Raw genomic sequence first — 18482 nt, forward strand, 5'->3', positions numbered from 1 at the left:
TTACTGTGGTAAGGTGTGTGGAGCTTGCAGCAGTGCTTGTCACAGCAACTGCCACTTAAATGTTGCCTCATATTCTAGTTCTTGCTCCTTAAGAAGTCATTTTTTAGCCAGGGGCGGTGGCTCATGCCTGTAATCCCAACACTCTGGGAGGCTGAGGCAGGCAGATCACCTGAGGTCAGGAGGTCAAGACCAGTCTGACCAACATGGAGAAACCCCATCTCTACTAAAAGTACAAAAAATTCTTCTAAAAGTACAAAAAATTAGCCAGGCGTGGTGGTGCATGCCTGTAATCCCACCTACTCGGGAGGCTAAAACAGGAGAATTGCTTGAACCTAGGAGGCAGAGGTTGTGGTCAGCTGAGATCGCGCCATTCCACTCCAGCCTGGGCAACAAGGGCGAAACTCCATTTCAAAAAAAAAAGTCATTTTTTGCCGAACACAGTGGCTCATTCCTGTAACCTAGTACTTTGGGAGGCCGAGGCAGGAGGATTGCTTGAGCCCAGGAGGTCAAGGCCAGCCTCGGCCACATAGCAAGACCCCTTCTCTACAAAAAATACTAGCTGGGCATGGTGGTGCACACCTGTAGTTCCAGCTACTCAGGAGGCTGAGGTGGGAGGATCACCTGAGTCTCAGGAGGTCAAGACTGCAGTGAGCTGAGATCACACCACTGCACTCCAGCCTGAGAGCCAGACCCAGAAAGAGAAGTTCTTTCCAATAACCTTAAGGAAACAGCCCATTTCCCAGACTGCTCTATTTTCCTGTGGGACTGGTCTTGCTTACGAATCTGCGATCCCCTGCGAAGTGGGCATCAGTTGTGAGGCACCTCTGGTGCAGGGGAAATGCAGGTGGCCTCCACCCAGCCTCTCATGTCCTCGCCGGCTCCAGCATGGCCATCACTCAGAAGACACACTGGAGCCCCGTCCAAGTCCTCAGCTTCACGGGGGGCAGTGCCGATGCTGCCGCATGGCTCCCACCCAGCCCCTCTGGAGGCCACTCACTGGCCCTTCCTCACATGGTAGCCCCTCTCTGCTTAGAGAAATATCCCCACTTTCTCTGATCTAAGGATATATTCTTGGCCTTACTTGAATGTGGCTGTGTTTAGAGCTTTTTTCCTACTTATATGTGCCGGAAGCAGAAAGAAGTGGTTACCGTATGTGTATGGTCTCCCTCCAAAAACCCTAGATCCAGATAATAATGCTCATATTATTTTGCTGCAGTATTTCAGATGTTCCCTCCACCCTGTTTTTAAATTTGGCTTCAGGGTGTACTCAGAAGACAGACAAGCTCAGAACACCAGCTATGTGTGGTATTGCAAAATAAATTTATTTGAAGATAAACTGTCTTATAAAAGGTCAGAGGCAATTTGAGATCCCAGATTCAGCTTTAGCTTGTCTCATAAAAAGATTCAACTTCAAGTAGCACAATTTCTTGTCTGCTTTTAATCCTGAATATTCTTGAAGCATGAAACAGCCAACTGTTTACACAACACACATCTGTGACATCTGACTCTGGCACCTGTGGAGCCGCAGCTTTCAGCTCTGAGGCCGCAGGGGCAGCAGCCCTCAGCTTCGGGAGGGCCCAGATCAGGCCACTGTGACCTCTGGCTTTGCCAGCAACAACAGGTCCCAGCATCCCAGCCCTTCCCTCCCCTGGCGCCTCCCAAAAGCACAAGAATGCAAACCGAGACTGGCCCACCACTGAGGCAGGGGTGGACTCCCACCTGAGTGTGCCAACAGGGCAGGTAGACCATCCTGGTGACTTCCTGGTGGGCCTGGCCAACCAAGAGGCCAGGTGGCCTCACTGGGCCTTACCTGGCTGCCCGGCAGCCCGGAGAGGAAGGAAGGAGGAAGGGCGCTCATGGTGCGATGGCTCTGGCCATGCTGGCGGGAGCTACGTGATGATCCTGGCGATGGCTTGCAGGGAGGGGAAGTCGTCGTCCCGGGCAGCATGCAGCGCCTGGTGGCTGCTGGCATCGCCGTGTGCGAGCACCTGCTGGCAGGTGGGGCACACACGGCAGTCCAGGCCCGCCTGCTGGGTGGTGGCCTGCCACGCGCTCTTCTTATTTTTCTTGGACTTGGTGCCGAGAGGCTTCTCACGGTTGCAGAAGTCCGTGTGTGCAGACAGGAGCTCCTGCTGCTTGGCTGTGTCGGGCAGTAGGACCAGCAGCTCGTTAAAGACCTTCTGGAAATTCTCCCCCAGCAGGTCCCGGCAACTCTTGTAATACTGGGCTGCGGAGATCAGGCCCTGCCGCCGGAGAGTCAGACTCAGTCATTCCCTCCGGCCTGGGCCCTGGATGAAGACGGGTTGGCCACCCCACCCCGGGCCCGCCTGACCCGTCTGGACTCCTTGGGCCCGCCTGACCTGTCTGAACTCCCCTGAGTGGCTCTTGAACTCGCTGAAGCGGGCCTCGTCGCTCTGCAGGAAGTCCCTGATGGACTGGATGAGCTGCAGGTTCCTCTCCCGGAAGTTCTCGGGGACTAGGTAGGCCTGCAGGGCAGGCGGCGGCCTGGGTCTAGGAGTCAGAAGGTTAAGAGAAGGTGGAGGCTTCAGCCTTTAGAATGGCCCAAGGGAAAGGTACCTTCCTCCAGCCCGCAGTGGACGCCAGGCAGCCCACCCACACTTACGGTTTTGTGGTAGTGGCGGTGGTGGTGGGGCTGGGAACGCAGGCCGGGTGGGGGCTAGGCAGAAGGCCAGAGAAGCCGGGGGGCGGCTTGCTGACGGGGGGCACCAGGCCTGGTGGGGGTGGGGGAGGTGTGCCCTTCAGGAGCACCACAGCGCTGAAGCCTGAGGGGTGGCAGGACAAGACCCAGAGGGGACCCTCGCTGACTGCGGGCTGCCTGGCCTCCAGGGCCAGCTTCTGTCCACAGCCACCCCTTCCCCGCAGAGCAGGCGCAGGGCCAGCACCCACACCATGCTTCCGGTGTGGCAGGCCCAGCCTACATAAGCCCATGCACCCTCAGCCCCGGGAGGCACCATGAGGGCCAGTCTCAAGAGAGACAAGGGACACAGGGCAGTTAAGGAGAGGCTGGAGGTCATGTGGGTGGCCAACAGCAGCGCACAGGGGTCCCCACCGCGCAGCTGCAGACTCTGCCTGTGGCTCCAGCCTGACCCCGGCCCCTCCCAACACCCAGGGAGCAGGCCTGAGCCTGCACACGTACCTGGGGGTGGTGGCATCCGGGGCGGACAGGGGCCACCAAGCGCTGGGAAGTCCTCCTGTGGCGTGGAGCAGGGGAAGGACCCCAGGGGCCTTGGGAGCCCTGGGGGTTCCTTGGGGGCACTCCGAGCTGGGGCTGGACCCTCTGCGTGTCCATTAACGACAACAGCAACTGGCCCCTCGGCTCTGCTGGCAGGAGCTTCTGGGGCCTGCATAGGCCCAGGGGGACAGCTAGCGGGCAGGGGCTGTGGCAGTGTGGTGCCAGGCTTCTCTGAGCCCACTTTCTTCTTCTTGCCAACTTTAGAGGGCTGGATGGAGACCGGACCCAGTGGGGAGGAGATGGAGCCCGTGGGGCGTGTGCTTAGAAGCTCCTGAGCGGCCGGACTGCCACCCTCCTCCTCCTGTGTGACGGGCGGGCCGCCCTTCCTGCCACCCCTGCTCCCCTTCCCAGCCTTTCTGGTGGGCTGGCCGCTTCCGGTAGCCTGTGCTGAGGGTGGGGGCTGTGCTACCTTCTTGCTGCTGCTGCTGCTGTTCCAGGCAGAGACGAGGCTGGTGGGGGTGGTGCCAGGCTTGGGCACCGAGGACACCAGGGCAGGGAAATCCTCCTCCTGGAAGGCACTCCTGCCCCTGGCAGGGATGGCGTATGGCAGTGCCAACCCCACAGGGCCCGGGGTTGCTGCAGTGGAGCAGCAGGAGGAAGTGGAGGCAGAGAGGCTGGGGAAGTCTTCGTCCTTGAGCTTAGGGCTGGGTGGTGGGAGGGTGCTGGGCGCAGGGAAGCAGAACTGGTCAACAGCTATCAGGCCCTGTGGCTCCACACCTGCCCTCCCAGCACACACCTGTGGCCGCCCGCACCCGCCCACCCTGCACCATTCACCCCTGGGCACCCACACCCTCACCCTCACACACCATGGGGTGGCTGCGCCCGTCACTGGGAAGGCCTCTTGGCTTACAGGACCATTTGTCGAGGTTTCCTTGGGGCCTGTGAGGAACACAAAGTCCCCAGGTCAGGTCAGGGTGTGGGGACAGAGTGAAGGGTGCTCTTCCGCCTCCCAGGTGAAGGCCCGCAGCGTCCCAGGCGCCATGCCCGTCAAGAGCTGGCCACTAGGCTGGGCACGGTGGCTCACGCCTGTAATCCCAGCACTTTGGGAGGCTGAGGTAGGCGGATCACCTGAGGTCAGAAATTTGAGACCATCCTGGCCAACACGGTGAAACCCCATCTCTACTAAAGATAGAAAAATTAGCCAGGTGTGGGGGCACGGGCCTGTAGTCCCAGCTACTCAGGAGGCTGAGGCAGGAGAATCGCTTGAACCCAGGAGGCAGAGGTTGCAGTGAGCCGGGATCATGCCACTGCACTCCAGCCTGGGCGACAGAGCGAGACTCTTGTCTCAAAACAAACAAAACAAAACAAAACAAAAACAAAGCTGGCCACTGGCCTCCTGGCCTGGGCAGAGCTGCCACCAGGTAGGGCTAACTCACCTGGGCCTTCACCCTGAGTCCGGGATGGGCGCCGGGGGCCACGGGGCTCCTCAGGACCCCGCACTGCTACCTCCTCCTTCTTGGGCCGGCCGCCTTCCTCCCGGTCCTCACTCCTGCGTGCCTCCTCCTGCTGCTGTGCAGCCACGGAAGCCCGGACAGCAGCTGCTACTTCTCGGTCCTCTTCCTCCCTGGGACAAGGAGGCCAGCCTTCAGGCTGAGCACAGCCCGAGACCAATGCCTCAGGCAGGCAGAGTCCTGGGCCCAGTGTGTGGGGTCATTATCTGGGGTCTGATGTTTCTGCCCTGCAGGGCCGCCGGGCCAGTGTTTCCTCGTACAGCTGCGGTGGCCGCCCAATTGATACAGGCCCCTTTCACCCACCCCAACCCCGGGATCTGTGGCTGTGGCTAGAACTGGAAGAGGAAGAAACTTATGCTCACCAAGGACGCTGGACAGACCCTGCTGCCACTCAGAACCCCAGAAACTCTGGCCACAATGCCTGACCCCACCCCTACTCCCAGCTTGGCCACTGGCCACGGTCACCACAGGAGAATGTCAGCAGCACACAAGGCCCCCCACCTTTTGTACCTCCAGCTTCCTCGGCGGCTCTGCTGGGCTCCGCGAGTGCCGGCCCGGGCCACTCGGCCCTGGCGGCTGTACCTGTCCACCTCCTCGTAGTCTTCGCCACCGACGACCCCTGTGGCCAGCAGACAGCCTGTCACTTCCCGGGACCCCAGGACGACAACAGGAGGGACAGGCCTGCTGTCAAGGCCACACCCGGCCAATGCTCAGGCCTGGACAGCAGAGGCCTTCCTACCCACAGTGCACATGAGCCCAGGATGGCACAGGAGCTTTGCAGGGTCCACACCAGCCACAGGCCTCTACAACCTGGGTGCCAAGCCACAGGAGCAATGGGAAGGGAGACGAGGGTCCCCGAGCCCCAGGTGGGATCTGCACACAGCAGATGTTCAGTAAAAGCCTCCTGGTCCAGGGAAGGGCCCCGGGCGCCCAGGGCAGCAGATCCGAGACCCTGAGGGAGCAAGCGCTCCTGGCACACAAGGGGTGCTCAGGCACTGCAGGCCACCTCCTGCACCCACAGCTCATCTGAGGCTCCAGAGCAGGGCACGGTCATGGGGCCCCGCCCGGGGGCGTCCAGGCCAGGCGCCTGCTCACCCTCGTTCCGGCGCGAGTGCCGTGGCGCGTAGCTGAACTGTAGGTCGATCTGGCGGTTCTGGCGCGCCTCGGCACGGCTGCGGCTGTGGCAGGCCGTCCTGTGGGCCTTGAGGTCGATCTCGGTGCGGAAGGCGTGGGTGAACTGCTCTGTGCTGCAGCGGCCCTCCTCACACAGGAAGTGCTTCTCCCGGAAGTGCTCGCGCAGGTAGGCATAGTCGCTAAAAGAAGATGGGGTGTCAGTAGGAGGGCTGCAGCCCAGCTAGCCCCACGCCCTGGGGGAGGGAGGGTCATCTGTCTGTCTGCCGCCTGGCCCACCTGTAGTAGTCCTGGGCCCCGTCCGAGTCGCAGAAGTGGCAGAAGTAGTGGTCGCGGCGCAGGTGCTTAAGCAGCTCATCATTGTCCAGGTAGCGCTCATCACAGAACTTGCAGAGCGGGTGCCCGCGGTGCGACGTGTCATCGGGGTCCCCCTGCATGCGATGCCGGGCCAGGTCCTTGCGCGAGTACCACTTGCGTTCGTATGTGAAGATCTGCAAGGCACAGGGCGCTGGGCACAGGCTGGGGGACCCCAGGCCTCCTGCCTCTTCCCATAGGCCAGCGGCGGAGCAGCAAGGGGCAAGAGAGGGCCCCGCCAGCCACCAGAAGCCTCCCTGCCACGTACAGCCTGACCCTTGGGGGCCATCCAGGGCCAGCAGCAGCAGGTGGACAAGCCCCTCCCAGCCATGTGACCACATCCCCAGCACCACCCACCGCCTAGGCTCTCTCCGGGGTCTCTGGGGGCACACCTGGAGGTGCTGGAGGCACAGCCGGCAGCAGAAGAGCTCGTGCTGCCTCCGCATGTGCTGCTCCAGGTCCCCGAAGAGGCTGAAAGGCGGCAGCTCGGGGCACCGCGGGCACTCGTGCTGCAGCAGCTGCCTAGGAAGACACCGAGAGCCGCCCACGGCCCCAGAACATTCAGTGTCACCGCCGGGAGTGGGGCCACTCACCAGGCCCCAGGCCCGTGACCCAGGCCAGATACAAGGCCATGGGTTGGGTGACGCCTGCACACGGCCTGGGTCAGAAGCCTGGCTCTAGCCCTGAGCCCAGGAGCTGCCCCTCCCCTGCGAGACCAGCCCTGGGACAGCTGTGCCCTTTACTGAATTTTCAGGCCACAGGCCTGGCTCTCACAAGCTTGCGTGCCCCTCAAGGAGCCCGAGGCAGGTGCTGCGCCACCTGGGTATGCCTTTCCCCAGCGCGCCCACCAGCTCTACCCCCAGGAGGGCCTGGTAAGCGTCCCCAGTCACAGGACAGGAAGCCAGGCACCTGGCCCCAGCATTGGTGCACCATGTGGCCCCCAAAATGCCTCCGGTTGTGAGGAGAGTGGGATGTGAAGCCGCAGTCACAGGGAAACCAGGGCCCAGGGAGGGCTCTGCTCACCTGTACAATGCATACACCTTTCCATCTGCAAAGTAGATATCGTATTTCTTCTCATGCTGCAGCTGGTGGATGGGGATGCTGGCAAAGGCAGGAAGCTTCTTCCCAAACACCACCTAGAGCCAAAAACCAGAGGGATAGTGAACAGAACTGGGATGGGACCCCCACCTGGAATGCAACAGAGCCTCAGAGGCAAGGGAGCCCTCACGGCCCCACTGAGTAGGAGTGAGGCATAAATGGTTCTCCTGGGAGGCCGCGGTAGGCAGCGGCCCCTGGCACCCTGACCTAGGCCTCCCCTCCTTACCCCAACCCGCTTGCCTAGGGCCGGGGACAGAGGACAGAGACGCAACGCCCGGCCTCTCCACCAGGGGGCGGCCAGGCCAGTCCCAAAGCGGAGATGCCCCACCGGCCAGGGCCCTCACCCGGCGACTCCACCCTGCTGGGACCAGAGCAGCTGTCGCTTTCCAGGACAGGGAAGAAACGTGTTCCAAGCAGCTGCCAAGGGAATACCAATGGCGGCCAGCCGGGGATACATCAGGTGACAAGGCCCTGTCCGGCGCCCCTACCCCCACGTTTCCATGGTGCCTCCAAGGCCCAAGGCTCAAGCCAGCCACCTCAGCTCCAAGCAGAGTCAGCAGGCGTTGCAGAGCCTCTGCGTGGCCCCCTTCCCAGGGGTCTCTGGCACCTGTAAAGCTGGCTGCCAAAGGACCTGCCCTCTGCCCTGTGCCTCTGCAGATGACCCCAGCATCCCGGCTCAGCTCAGCACCCCTGCTCTCCACGAAGCTCTACTGGCTAGGACCCTCACTGCCCCCACGCCTGCGGAGATTGGTGCCACCCACCCCTTGGGTTGGTCAAGCCCCCTTCTGGCTCCATCGCCATCCCAAGCCTGCCACTGGTGACTTGCCTCGGCTCAAGCCCTCAGAGCAGCTCAAGGCCTCATGGGGACATCCACGGCAGGAGGACGTCCTCACCTTAGCAGGGGTCACGCCAAGGTCATGTTATGTTTAGCCTTAGCCAAAGAGGATGTCAGGCCGGAACAGCCGTGAAGTTGGGAAACCTGAGGCTTAGCAGGAGAGCCAGTCCCACACGTACTCGGGCGGTCCTGGGGTGGTCTGTGTCCCCCAGAGCAGGTGATTAAACCTGGCTCCCCAGGAGGGTCAGGATCACCAGGAGAGCTCAGCCTCCACTCTGCCAGGACAGGCTGCTGCACTGCAAGGAGAGTGCCCCCACCCCACTGACAGGAGCCGGCTCCACGAGGGAGGGGTGGGCAGTGCAGGCTGCAGGAGCAGCAGCCCACACCTTTCCTCCCCTTGTCACATCAGGCAAGGCTGGGCAGGATGAACTTGGCCGCCTCTGCATCCCCGTCACCTGCTGGGCTCGGATGGGCACTTCATCACAGCTGCCTCCCACGATGACTTCAGATGGGAGTCGCGGCCCTACCCAGAGCCCAATTACAAAGGCTGCCAGTCACTGCGGGCCACACCACCCTGACCTGTCCCCTGGCTCTCCTCCTCCTGAGCAGCCCCTCTGCACACCCCACACACAGGGGAAGGCCCCGGGCCTTGTGTGGCCTCTTTTCAAAGCAGTTGCCCTCAGGGCAGCTGGCACCCAGCCCTGCCTTCCAGCCCGACCCTCACGGGCACACTCTGTGGAGCCACTCAGAGTGCTGCTGGGACCACGAGCGAGAGCCTCCTCAGGCAGCTGAGGACCAGGATTCCCAGGAACCAGACAGGACCACGCCCCCACCACAGCTCCCGAAGCAGCAGCGGCAGGCGGGAGAGGAAGCCAGTGTCTGCCTGTGAGGCGGCCAGGTGAGCAGCCTGTGAGGGAAGCCCGCGAGGCTGCCAAAAAGCATTCAAGCCCATCAGACTCCGAGAAACGACTTCCTTCCTCCAAGGAAACCCATGCCAGGGGCGTCCCCAGCCCCACCTCCCCACTTTGGCACCCCTCCTTTCGGCCGCGCGCTCTCATCCACCCTGGGTGGTGACTCCTCAGGCTGCGGGCACAGGGGCATCCCAGGCACCCTAACATGCAGCCGGCCTCCACTCGGGCGTCTCGAGTGCCACCAAGTGCAGGCACAGGCCCAGGCCCCGCTGAGGAGCGCATAGACTCCTCTGTCCTTGCCGCCTGGAGGCACCCACGCCCCACGCGATGCTAGTACATCCTAAGTCCCGAGAAACCTATGTGGGATGGCACTGGTGGGGCGGGCGGACTCGGTCAAGGCAGCCTTTCTGAGGCCAGGGAGCAGCTCGGGGTGGAGAAGCTGCAGGGAGCTGAGCAGAGGCAGGGCCGGGCGGGTCCCAGGTGCACTGACAGCACCCAGATGAAGGATCCAGGGTGGGCTGGAACAGGAGGGCCACATGCCCCATGTGGGGTCTAAACAAGTGTCCATCTGCCCAGCGGCTGGGACAGGTGCTCTGAGCACCAGAGGCAGCAAGACCCAGGGTATTCGTCCCTCCTGAACAGCTAGCTGGCAGGGGTAACCCAGGCGGGGCACCTGAGCGGAGCAACGAGACAGGAGAAAGGATGCACGGGGTGGGCTCATGAAGAGGAAGAGGCTTGGGAAAGAACAATGTCTTCGAGCAGGGTGGGCCCAAGGCCGCGTTTACTAGAGCAGGAGGGCATGTAGGTTTGGGGCCACAGGGCCGGAGCAGGGAAATACCACCTGCTGGTGGGGGCCTGAGGCTGCCCATCCTCAGACAAGCAGGGAGACCAGGCCTGGCCGCCCAGACCTCAGGAGCGGGCAATGGGACAGCAGCGCAGCCTGGCACGGCCAGCAGGGTGAGGAGGGGGCTGGATGAGGCTGCGCCCCACAGCATGGTGGACAGGCTGGAGTCAGGCACGGTTAACCGAGGAGCCAACCAGCCTGGTGGTACTCCAGCATGGCCAGGCTGGGAGTAGAGGATGTAGGGGACATGGAGGCCAGGGGAAGATGGCTGTGGATAGGGGACTTGGGGGCCTGGGGGAGATGCCTGGGGTGGGACCTGGGGGCCATTGGGAGATGGCTGTGGTGGGATGTGGGGGGCTGGGGTGGGATGTGGGGGGCCAGGAGCAGATGGCTGGGGCTACAGAGGGAGACGAGATCTAGGTCACCCCGACAGGAGAGGATCACGTGTGTGAAGACAGAAGTACAGAACCCACGGGGAGAGGCTTGGGGATGGGCTATGCAGCAAATGATCGGGGAAAGGGCGCTCTACGTGAGCCCTGGAGACGGCCAGGCCAGGCCCCAAGGAGAGTGAGAGGTAGGGGGGAGCCTGCCTAGGAGCAGGAGGCCCCCAGGACCCCCTACAGGGACAGGTATGGTGTCTGCCTGGGGCCTTGCAGCTCCACACTCCCCAGCATGCCATGGGCACACAAAAGGGCAGCGGTGAGGGCCTGCCCACACGTACGGAGGGGTACCCTGTGGATGGCTCCCAGGGCCATCTAGAGAGACTAGACCTCCACGGAGCCCAGATAGGGACAGCAGCAGGGAGCATCTTACAGACAGGGCCAGGGTCACGGAGGACGGGAGAAGGGGGAACGGTAGGATTAGGAAAGCATGACCCGAGCCAGCAGGTCACCCTCCTGACCTGGGACCTTGGGTAACTGTGGGCTGGTGTCTGCGCCCCCTCCCACTGCCTGCCTGTGAGGTGCGGGTGGGCTGCCCTGGGGGGCCCACAGCCTCATCAGGACTCCCGCAGTAATACCAGGGACCAGAGCAAGCTGGCGAGCAAGACGCACACAGCAGGAATCGGCCAGAAAAGAGGCCCAGAACGTGGGGCTCCACCACCCCAGGGCCTCTGTCAGCCATGGCTGAGACCAGAGCCCCTGCCTCCCACTGAGGGGAGCCTGGCTCAGCTTCCACCCCAAGCACCTGCCAGGGGTCGGGCCCATCTGGCTCCTCGCCTGAGCAGCAGCTGCAGCCTCCACAGGGAAGATCTGGGTCCAGGTGTGTGGAACTAACAAGCACATGGAGTCAGCCGATTCCATACAGCATCCTGGACACTTTCCTCCCAATTTTCGCAAAGCCTTAGTCCCATAAGGGAGGCCAAGACAACGCCAGGGTTCAGGAGTTGAGGGCTGCAGAGGGAATTCCTGAGCACACATGGGACACAGAATATACTCGGGATGGTGCCAAACTCAGTGAGGGAAAAAGGAAGCTAGAGTGAGGCAGCAAGTTCAAGATGGAAAGAAAACAGGATGAACGCAAAGGAGAGGAGAGCAGCAAACACCAGACTTCCCAGGACCCCTCCTTCAGCCCAGTAAGGCGGGGCAGGCCCTGGAAGCAGCTGGCTGGGGGCACCCAGTGCCAAGCCGCACCCCGGCTGACAGCTCACGGCCACAGCCCCTGGCCACAGAGTTCTGGAGGGTGTGGGGCCTACAAGGAATGAGAGCAAGCAGAGGCTGCCGGAGGAAGCATGCGCAGATGTTCACTCATGTCTTACATCAGACCTGCAGCCTGGGCCGGGGCCTCACGTGCCAAGAACTCCTTAGCGCCTTCTTTCCAGAAGGAAGCTACAGGTGTGCCGGGAAGCCTGGCTGTTGGAGAGTGAGGTCATAGTACGCAGGACTTGCCGGCAAGGCAGGCTCTGGCAAAGCCAGGAAGCGCCCTGAGGAAGCCACGGGCCAAGGTCCTCCGTGACTGTTCCTGCACCCCAGATCTCCCCGGGGTCTGGGTCCGCCTCCTTCTGTCACAGGACAGACTGACAGCATCTCCAAATGTCTTTCTCCAAAAAGGGCACAGGATAGATGCTCACAAATTGCTCAGAGAATTTCAGTGTCTCTTCAGCTCCTTTGATGTAAATGTCTACTTACAAAAAACAAAGAAAAGGAAAAAAAGAACGAACCTATCCTTCAATACTATTCTGCATCACTTCTGAGAAGAGGAAAGTTAGATTCCTGACAGATGTCACCAGCTGAATGAAGCCTTCTCTGAACAAACCGGGAGAATTTCACAATGCTGAAAGCAAACAAATCTCTAAGCTCAGCAAACCAAGGGTCTCCAGCCAGGTGCCCACAGTTAGCAGCTGGCAGTGCAGTGAGGGTGGAGGAACGCTGCATGGTACCCTCTGACCCCTCCAGGACTTCCAAGTCTGTACAGTCAAAAACGTCTCCCATTCACTGTGGAGATGAGCGCCAAAGGGGGCGGCGGCGAGGAGGAAAACTTCCTAACACTTTTCTACCTTCCCGCCAAGAACCGGGAGGGGGCCTTCCCCTCTGGTGGGCAGGTCTCCTTCCGAGGCTAGTGTCACCTCCACTCCACAGAGGAAAACGTCAGTCTCGGAAGGAGTTTGCTCAGGGTCACCCAATGGGGGCCCTGAAACACAGCTGGGCTGAGAATGCCCAGACTTTGACGCCCTGCTTCCAGGACGGGTGGCCTCCAGAGGGTCCCCCTTGCCTTGTTTCCTCCATCCGAATGGAGGCCCCTGGGAAATCAACTCCCGAAGACGAGCAAGTCACCGAGTTCTCCATCTGATCAGGCCCCTTCCTGAGGCCCGACAGGAACCCCCGGGACACGGGGTAAGTCCTCAGGCTGTCCCCACAGGGCTTGCCCACTTCTCCAACCCGCTCGGCAGCCTCCGGCCTCCCAGCCCCAACGCCCCGCCGTCATCCGCACGGCCGGGACCCCGCCCTGGGTGGCCCCACCAGGCCTCTCTCGGAAGCCGGTGCCGCCGGGCCCACGGCCGGACCTCAGTGAGGCAAAGTCCCCTTCCGGCTGCCGGGAGCCCCGCCGCCCCCGGGCCGCGCCCCCGGCGCCCCGCACCTGGCGCAGCTCCTCGCGGCACACGGCGCAGTAGCGCTGCTCGCACAGCACCCGCATCTTGGTGGAGCAGCGGTAGCACACCGGGTGGTCGCAGCGGCCCAGCGCCGTGGCCTCCAGGTCTCCGCAGCATAGCACGCAGCTCCCGCCGCCCCGCTCAGGAGCCACCGCCGCAGCCGCCTCCAGGGCCGCGCGCCGCCCCTCGGCGACCCCCGCCGCCGCCATGGTCCGGGATCCGGACTTCTCTCGGCCGGCGCGGCGCCGCGCGGCCTGGCTCCCGGCGGGCCCGCCCCTTCCGGGCCAACGTCACCGCCCCGCCCAGCAACGGGCCCGCCCGGCGGAAGTGTGCGTCGCGACTTCCGCCTTAGCGAGGTGCCGGCTAGAGCGGTGGTCCTCATAGCGGCCGCTCTAGCCCGAGCCGACCGCTTGGAGGTCCGCGCCGTCAGCTTGGCCAGGCAGCCAGTCCCGTGCTCCTCTGGGCCACGCGTGTCATGTCAATCCTCGCCGGGCTGCACGGACTGGCGTTCACATCCCTACATGAAAGACAACTCAAAAGGCAGCACGTGGTGACGTCCATCTCGCAGCCCAGGGAAGTCTCGCCAGTCCTGCCGAGAAGGGGCCTCTGGAAGGCAGGAACGGAACGTGTCGTCTTTACACTGGGCCCAGCACAGGGCGTGTTTGGATGGATGCTGCAGTACAGGGCCTCCTCCCTACCCTTGGGGGCCAGGCACACTCAGGACCTCCCTCCCACTGCCATCCAGAAGGCTGGTCCAGATCTAAACCCTACTGGAAAAGAGGCAGTATGTTACGTAAACGAGCCTGAACTTTACTTATTTGTTTATTTGAGACAGGGTGTTGCTCTAGCTGTAACACAGTGAGTGGTAGCATCACAGCTCACTGAAGCTTCAACCTTCTGGGCTCAAGTGATCCATGCCCAGTGAGCTTGGACTTTAGAAACGACAGAAGGCCGGGCGCGGTGGCTCAAGCCTGTAATCCCAGCACTTTGGGAGGCCGAGACGGGCGGATCACGAGGTCAGGAGATCGAGACCATCCTGGCTAACACGGTGAAACCCCGTCTCTACTAAAAAATACAAAAAACTAGCCGGGCGAGGTGGCGGGTGCCTGTAGTCCCAGCTACTTGGGAGGCTGAGGCAGGAGAATGGCGCGAACCCGGGAGGCGGAGCTTGCAGTGAGCTGAGATCTGGCCACTGCACTCCAGCCTGGGTGACAGAGCAAGACTCCGTCTCAAAAAAAAAAAAAAAAAGACAGAAATGGGTTTGAAACCCCAATTTTGCCACTTGAAAAAAGCTGCCGGGCACAGTGGCTCAAGCCTGTAATCCCAGCACTTTGGGAGGCTGGGGTGGGTGGATCACCTAAGGTCAGGAGTTCGAGACCAGCCTGACCCACATGGAAAAACCCCATCTCTACTGAAAATACAAAAAATTGGCCGGGTGTGGTGGCGCATACCTGTAATCCCAGCTACTCTGGAGGCTGAGGCAGGAGAATTGCTTGAACCCAGGACGGGGAGGTTGTGGTAAGTTGAGATTGCGCCACTGCACTCCAGCCTGAGCAACAAGAGGGAAACTCTGTCTCAAAAACAAAACAAAACAAGAAAACAGAAAAAAACACAAAAATTAACCGGGCGTGGTGACGTGCATCTGTAGTTGCAGCCACTTGGGAGGTTGAGGCACGAGAAACGCTTGATCCCGGGAGGCAGAGATTGCAGTGAGCAGAGATTACGCCCCTGCACTCCAACCTGGGCAACAGAGTGAGACTCGATCTGAAAAAAAAAACAGAAAAAAAATACTGGGAAAAGTTATTGTAAGGATGTAAGAAGTTCGACATATCTTGGAACATTTAGGAAAAATAGCAAATGTATATAGAAAGACAAGCAAAGAAAATAAGACAGCTATCAATGAGAAAGGAAATGTAAATAATACACTATTTGGTTCAGTAGAAAATATTTACATAGTTTTTGCTAATTCTATATAAATATTAATCTTTCAGGTTTTTTCCGTCTTGCTCTGTCATCCAAGCTGGAGTTCAGTGCTATGATCATGGCTCACTGCAATCTTGAACTCCTGGGCTCAAGGGATCCTCCTGCCTTAGCCTCCCATGTAGCTAGAATTACAGGAGTGTGCCACTATGCCTCTAATTTTTAACATTTTTTGGTAGAGCTAGGGTTTTGCCATGTTGCCCAGGCTGGCCTCGAACTCCTGGCCTCAGGCAATCCTCCCACCTTGGCCTCCCAAAGTGCTGAGATTACAGGTACAAGCCACCCACGCCTGACTGATTAATGCTTTCACCAAACTTTGCGATGAAGTCATATTAGGAGGATGCAGAGAGGAGAAATAAGGGGATTGGGTTTCAAGAGAGCCAAAGCTTCATTTCATTTGATGGGAAGCTATTTGATGTTGCCTGAGATGGCTAAATCAAGAAACAGTTTATAATGTAAGTCAGCAATCTTCAATGGAGGGGAGGGCATTTTTTGTCTCCAGGAGGGGTTTGCAAGTGTCTGGAGCCATGTTTGGTTGTCACAGCAGGGCGTGTCTGGCATCTAATGGTGTATTAATTTCCCAAGACTGCCATAAAAAATGGCCACGGGAGGCCAGGCGCGGTGGCTCACACCTGTAATCCCAGCACTTTGGAGGCCGAGGCTGGTGGATCACCTAAGGTCGGAAGTTCGAGACCATCCTAACCAGCCTGACCAACATGGAGAAACCCCATCTCCACTAAAAATACAAAATGAGCCGGGCGTGGTGGTGCATGTCTGTAATCCCAGCTACTCGGGAGGCTGAGGCAGGAGAATCACTTGAACCCGGGAGGCGGAAGTTGCGATGAGCTGAGATCGCGTCATTGCACTCCAGCCTGGGCAACAAAGAGGGAAACTCTGTCTCAAAAAAAAAAAAAAAAAAGGCCATGGACCAGGTGCAGTGGCTCATGCCTGTAATCCCAGCATTTTGGGAGGCCAAGACAGGTGGATCACGAGGTCAGGAGATTCAGACCATCCTGGCTAACACAGTGAAACCCCGTCTCTACTAAAAATACAGAAATAAATTAGCCAGGAGTGGTGTCGGGCTCCTGTAATCCTAGCTAGTCGGGAAGCTGAGGCAGGAGAATGGCGTGAACCCGGGAAGTGGAGCTCGCAGTGAGCCAAGATTGAGCCACTGCACTCCAGCCTGGGCAACAGAGTGACACTCCGTCTCAAAAAAGAAAAAAAAGGGCCACAAATTTGGCTTAAAACACACAAATAATATTATCTTTAGTTCTGGAGTCCAGATTCTAACATGGGTCACACTGAGCTAAAATCAGGTGTCGGGATCACTGTATTCCTGTCTGAAGTTTCCAGAGGAGAATCTGCCTCCTTGCCTTTTCCAGCTGTTAGAGGCTTCCTGAACCCCTTGACTCATGGCCACTTTCTATCTTCCAGACTTGACTCTGGGATAGGCCAGTGGTCCAACACTCTGATCTCTACTTACATCTTTTCTTTTTCTTTTTTTTTTTTCTTTTTTTGAGATGGAGTCTCGCTGTGTCACCCAGGCTGGAGTGCAGTGGCCAGATCTCAGCTCACTGCAAGCTCCGCCTCCCGGGTTTACGCCATTCTCCTGCCTCAGCCTCCGAGTAGCTGGGACTACAGGCGCCCGCCACCACGCCCGGCTAGTTTTTTGTATTTTTTTTTTTAGTAGAGACGGGGTTTCACCATGTTAGCCAGGATGGTCTCGATCTCCTGACCTCGTGATCCACCCGCCTCGGCCTCCCAAAGTGCTGGGATTGCAGGCTTGAGCCACCGCGCCCGGCCTCTTTTTCTTTTCTTTTCTCTTTGTTTTTTTTTTGAGATGGAGTCTCTGTCACCCAGGCTGAAGTGCAGTGGCGCAATCTCGGCTCACTGCAACCTCCACTTCCCAGGTTCAAGCGATTCTCCTGCCCCAGCCTCCGGAGTAGCTGGGACTATGGGCACCTGCCACCATGCCCGGTCGGTTCTCCTGCCCCAGCCTCCGGAGTAGCTGGGACTGCCACCATGGCAGTAGCGGGCGCCTGCCACCATGCCCGGATAATTTTTGTATTTTATTTTATTTTATTTTATTTGTTTTTGAGACAGAGTCTTGCTCTGTCACCCAGGCTGAAGTGCAATGGGACAATCTCAGGTCACTGCAACCTCTGCCTCCTGGGTTCAAGCGATTCAACCTCAACCTCCGGAGTAGCTGGGATTACAGGCATGCACTACCACACTTGGCTAATTTTGCATTTTGGGACAGGGTTTCTCCATGTTGATCAGGCCGGTCTCAAATTCCCGACCTCGGGTGATCCACCCACCTCAGCGTCCCTAACTGCTGGGATTACAGGCGTGAGCCATTGTGTCTGACCCATTTTTGTATTTTTAGCAGCCATGGGGTTTCACCAGATTGGCTAGGCTGGTCTCAAACTCTTGATGTCAGGTGATCAGCCTGCCTCAGCCTCTGAAAGTGCTAGGATTACAAGCATGAGCCACTGTGCCCAACCAAATTTTTGGAATTTTTTAGCAGAGACAGGGTTTCACCATTTTGGCCAGGCTAATCTTGCACTCCTGAGCTCAGGGGATCCACCCGCCTCAGCTTCTCAAAGTTCCGGGACTACAGGTCTACTTCCATCTTCATCCCAATTCCCTCACTGACTTCACCTCCCTCTTCCACCCTTGAGAGCCCTTGCAATTACAGTGGGCCTATCTGGATAAGCCAGGCTAATCTGCTTCTATTTTTTTGTTTTGTTTTGCTTGTTTGTTTTTGAGACGGAGTCTCACTCTTTCGCCCAGGCTGGAATGCAGTGGCGCGATCTCGGCTCAGTGCAAGCTCCGCCTCCCGGGTTCATGCCATTCTCCTGCCTCAGCCTCCCGAGTAGCTGGGACTACAGGCACCTGCCATACGCCCGGCTAATTTTTTGTGTGTTTTTAGTAGAGATGGGGTTTCACTGTGTTAGCCAGGATAGTCTTGATCTCCTAATCTTGTGATCTGCCCACCTCAGCCTCCCAAAGTGCTGGGATTACAGGCGTGAGCCACCGCGCCCTTTTTCTTTTTTTAGATGGAGTTTCACTCTTGTTGTCCAGGCTGGAGGGCAATGGCCCAGTCTCAGCTCACCGCAACCTCCGCCTCCCGGGTTCAGGCAATTCTCCTGCCTCAGCCTCCCGAGTGGCTGGGATTACAGGCATGTGCCACCGTGCCCAGCTAATTTTGTAATTTTAGTAGAGACAGGGTTTCTCCATGTTGGTCAGGGTGAACTTCCGACCTCAGGTGATCCACCTGTCTCGGCCTCCCAAAGTGCTGGGATTACAGGTGTGAGCCACTGCGCCTGGCTGCTAATCTGCTTCTATTAAAGCCAGCTGGCCTGGCGCGGTGGCTCACGCCTGAAATCTCAGCACTTTGGGAGGCCAAGGCGGGAAGATCACCTGAGGTCAGGAGTTCGCGACCAGCCTGACCAACATGATAAAACCTCGTCTGTATTACAGATACAAAAATTAGGTCGGGCACTGTGGGTCAGACCCATAATCCCAGCACTTTGG

General features: G+C 59.2%; 1 protein-coding gene across 4 annotated transcripts; it reads right to left on the reverse strand.

Annotated features, from left to right (window-relative positions):
• Window positions 1–1301: 1301 nt before the first annotated feature.
• On the reverse strand, window positions 1302–13249 carry ZNF598 (zinc finger protein 598, E3 ubiquitin ligase). 4 transcript variants are annotated; one of them, XM_007982088.3, is made up of 13 exons: window positions 12953–13249; window positions 7213–7325; window positions 6582–6711; window positions 6115–6326; window positions 5800–6017; window positions 5206–5323; window positions 4630–4817; window positions 4060–4132; window positions 3663–3915; window positions 3158–3461; window positions 2624–2783; window positions 2361–2511; window positions 1302–2243 (listed from the first exon to the last, which is right to left on the reverse strand). In XM_007982088.3, the coding sequence occupies exons 1-13, from the start codon at window positions 13172–13174 to the stop codon at window positions 1890–1892; spliced, it is 2496 nt and encodes an 831-aa protein (XP_007980279.3). In that variant the 5' UTR covers window positions 13175–13249; the 3' UTR covers window positions 1302–1889. The 4 variants fall into 4 exon arrangements, with proteins under 4 accessions (XP_007980279.3, XP_007980273.3, XP_007980266.3 ...); XM_007982082.3 differs by having other exon boundaries at window positions 3158–3915; window positions 5215–5323; XM_007982075.3 differs by having other exon boundaries at window positions 3158–3915.
• Between the last annotated feature and the right edge of the window lie 5233 nt (window positions 13250–18482).

Source organism: Chlorocebus sabaeus, chromosome 5, assembly GCF_047675955.1.
Source record: "Chlorocebus sabaeus isolate Y175 chromosome 5, mChlSab1.0.hap1, whole genome shotgun sequence".
In the NCBI taxonomy this organism is placed as follows: Eukaryota; Metazoa; Chordata; class Mammalia; order Primates; family Cercopithecidae; genus Chlorocebus; species Chlorocebus sabaeus.

Excerpts from the sequence above, each read along its gene's own strand:
- ZNF598 (XM_007982075.3), bottom strand. The coding sequence starts at position 13,174 with ATGGCGGCGGCGGGGGTCGCCGAGGGGCGGCGCGCGGCCCTGGAGGCG. Across the intron at positions 2,784-3,157 it reads CCGGATGCCACCACCCCCAG|GCTTCAGCGCTGTGGTGCTC; the intron begins GTACGTGTGCAG and ends GCCACCCCTCAG. Across the intron at positions 2,244-2,360 it reads ACTCAGGGGAGTTCAGACAG|GGCCTGATCTCCGCAGCCCA; the intron begins GTCAGGCGGGCC and ends CTCCGGCGGCAG.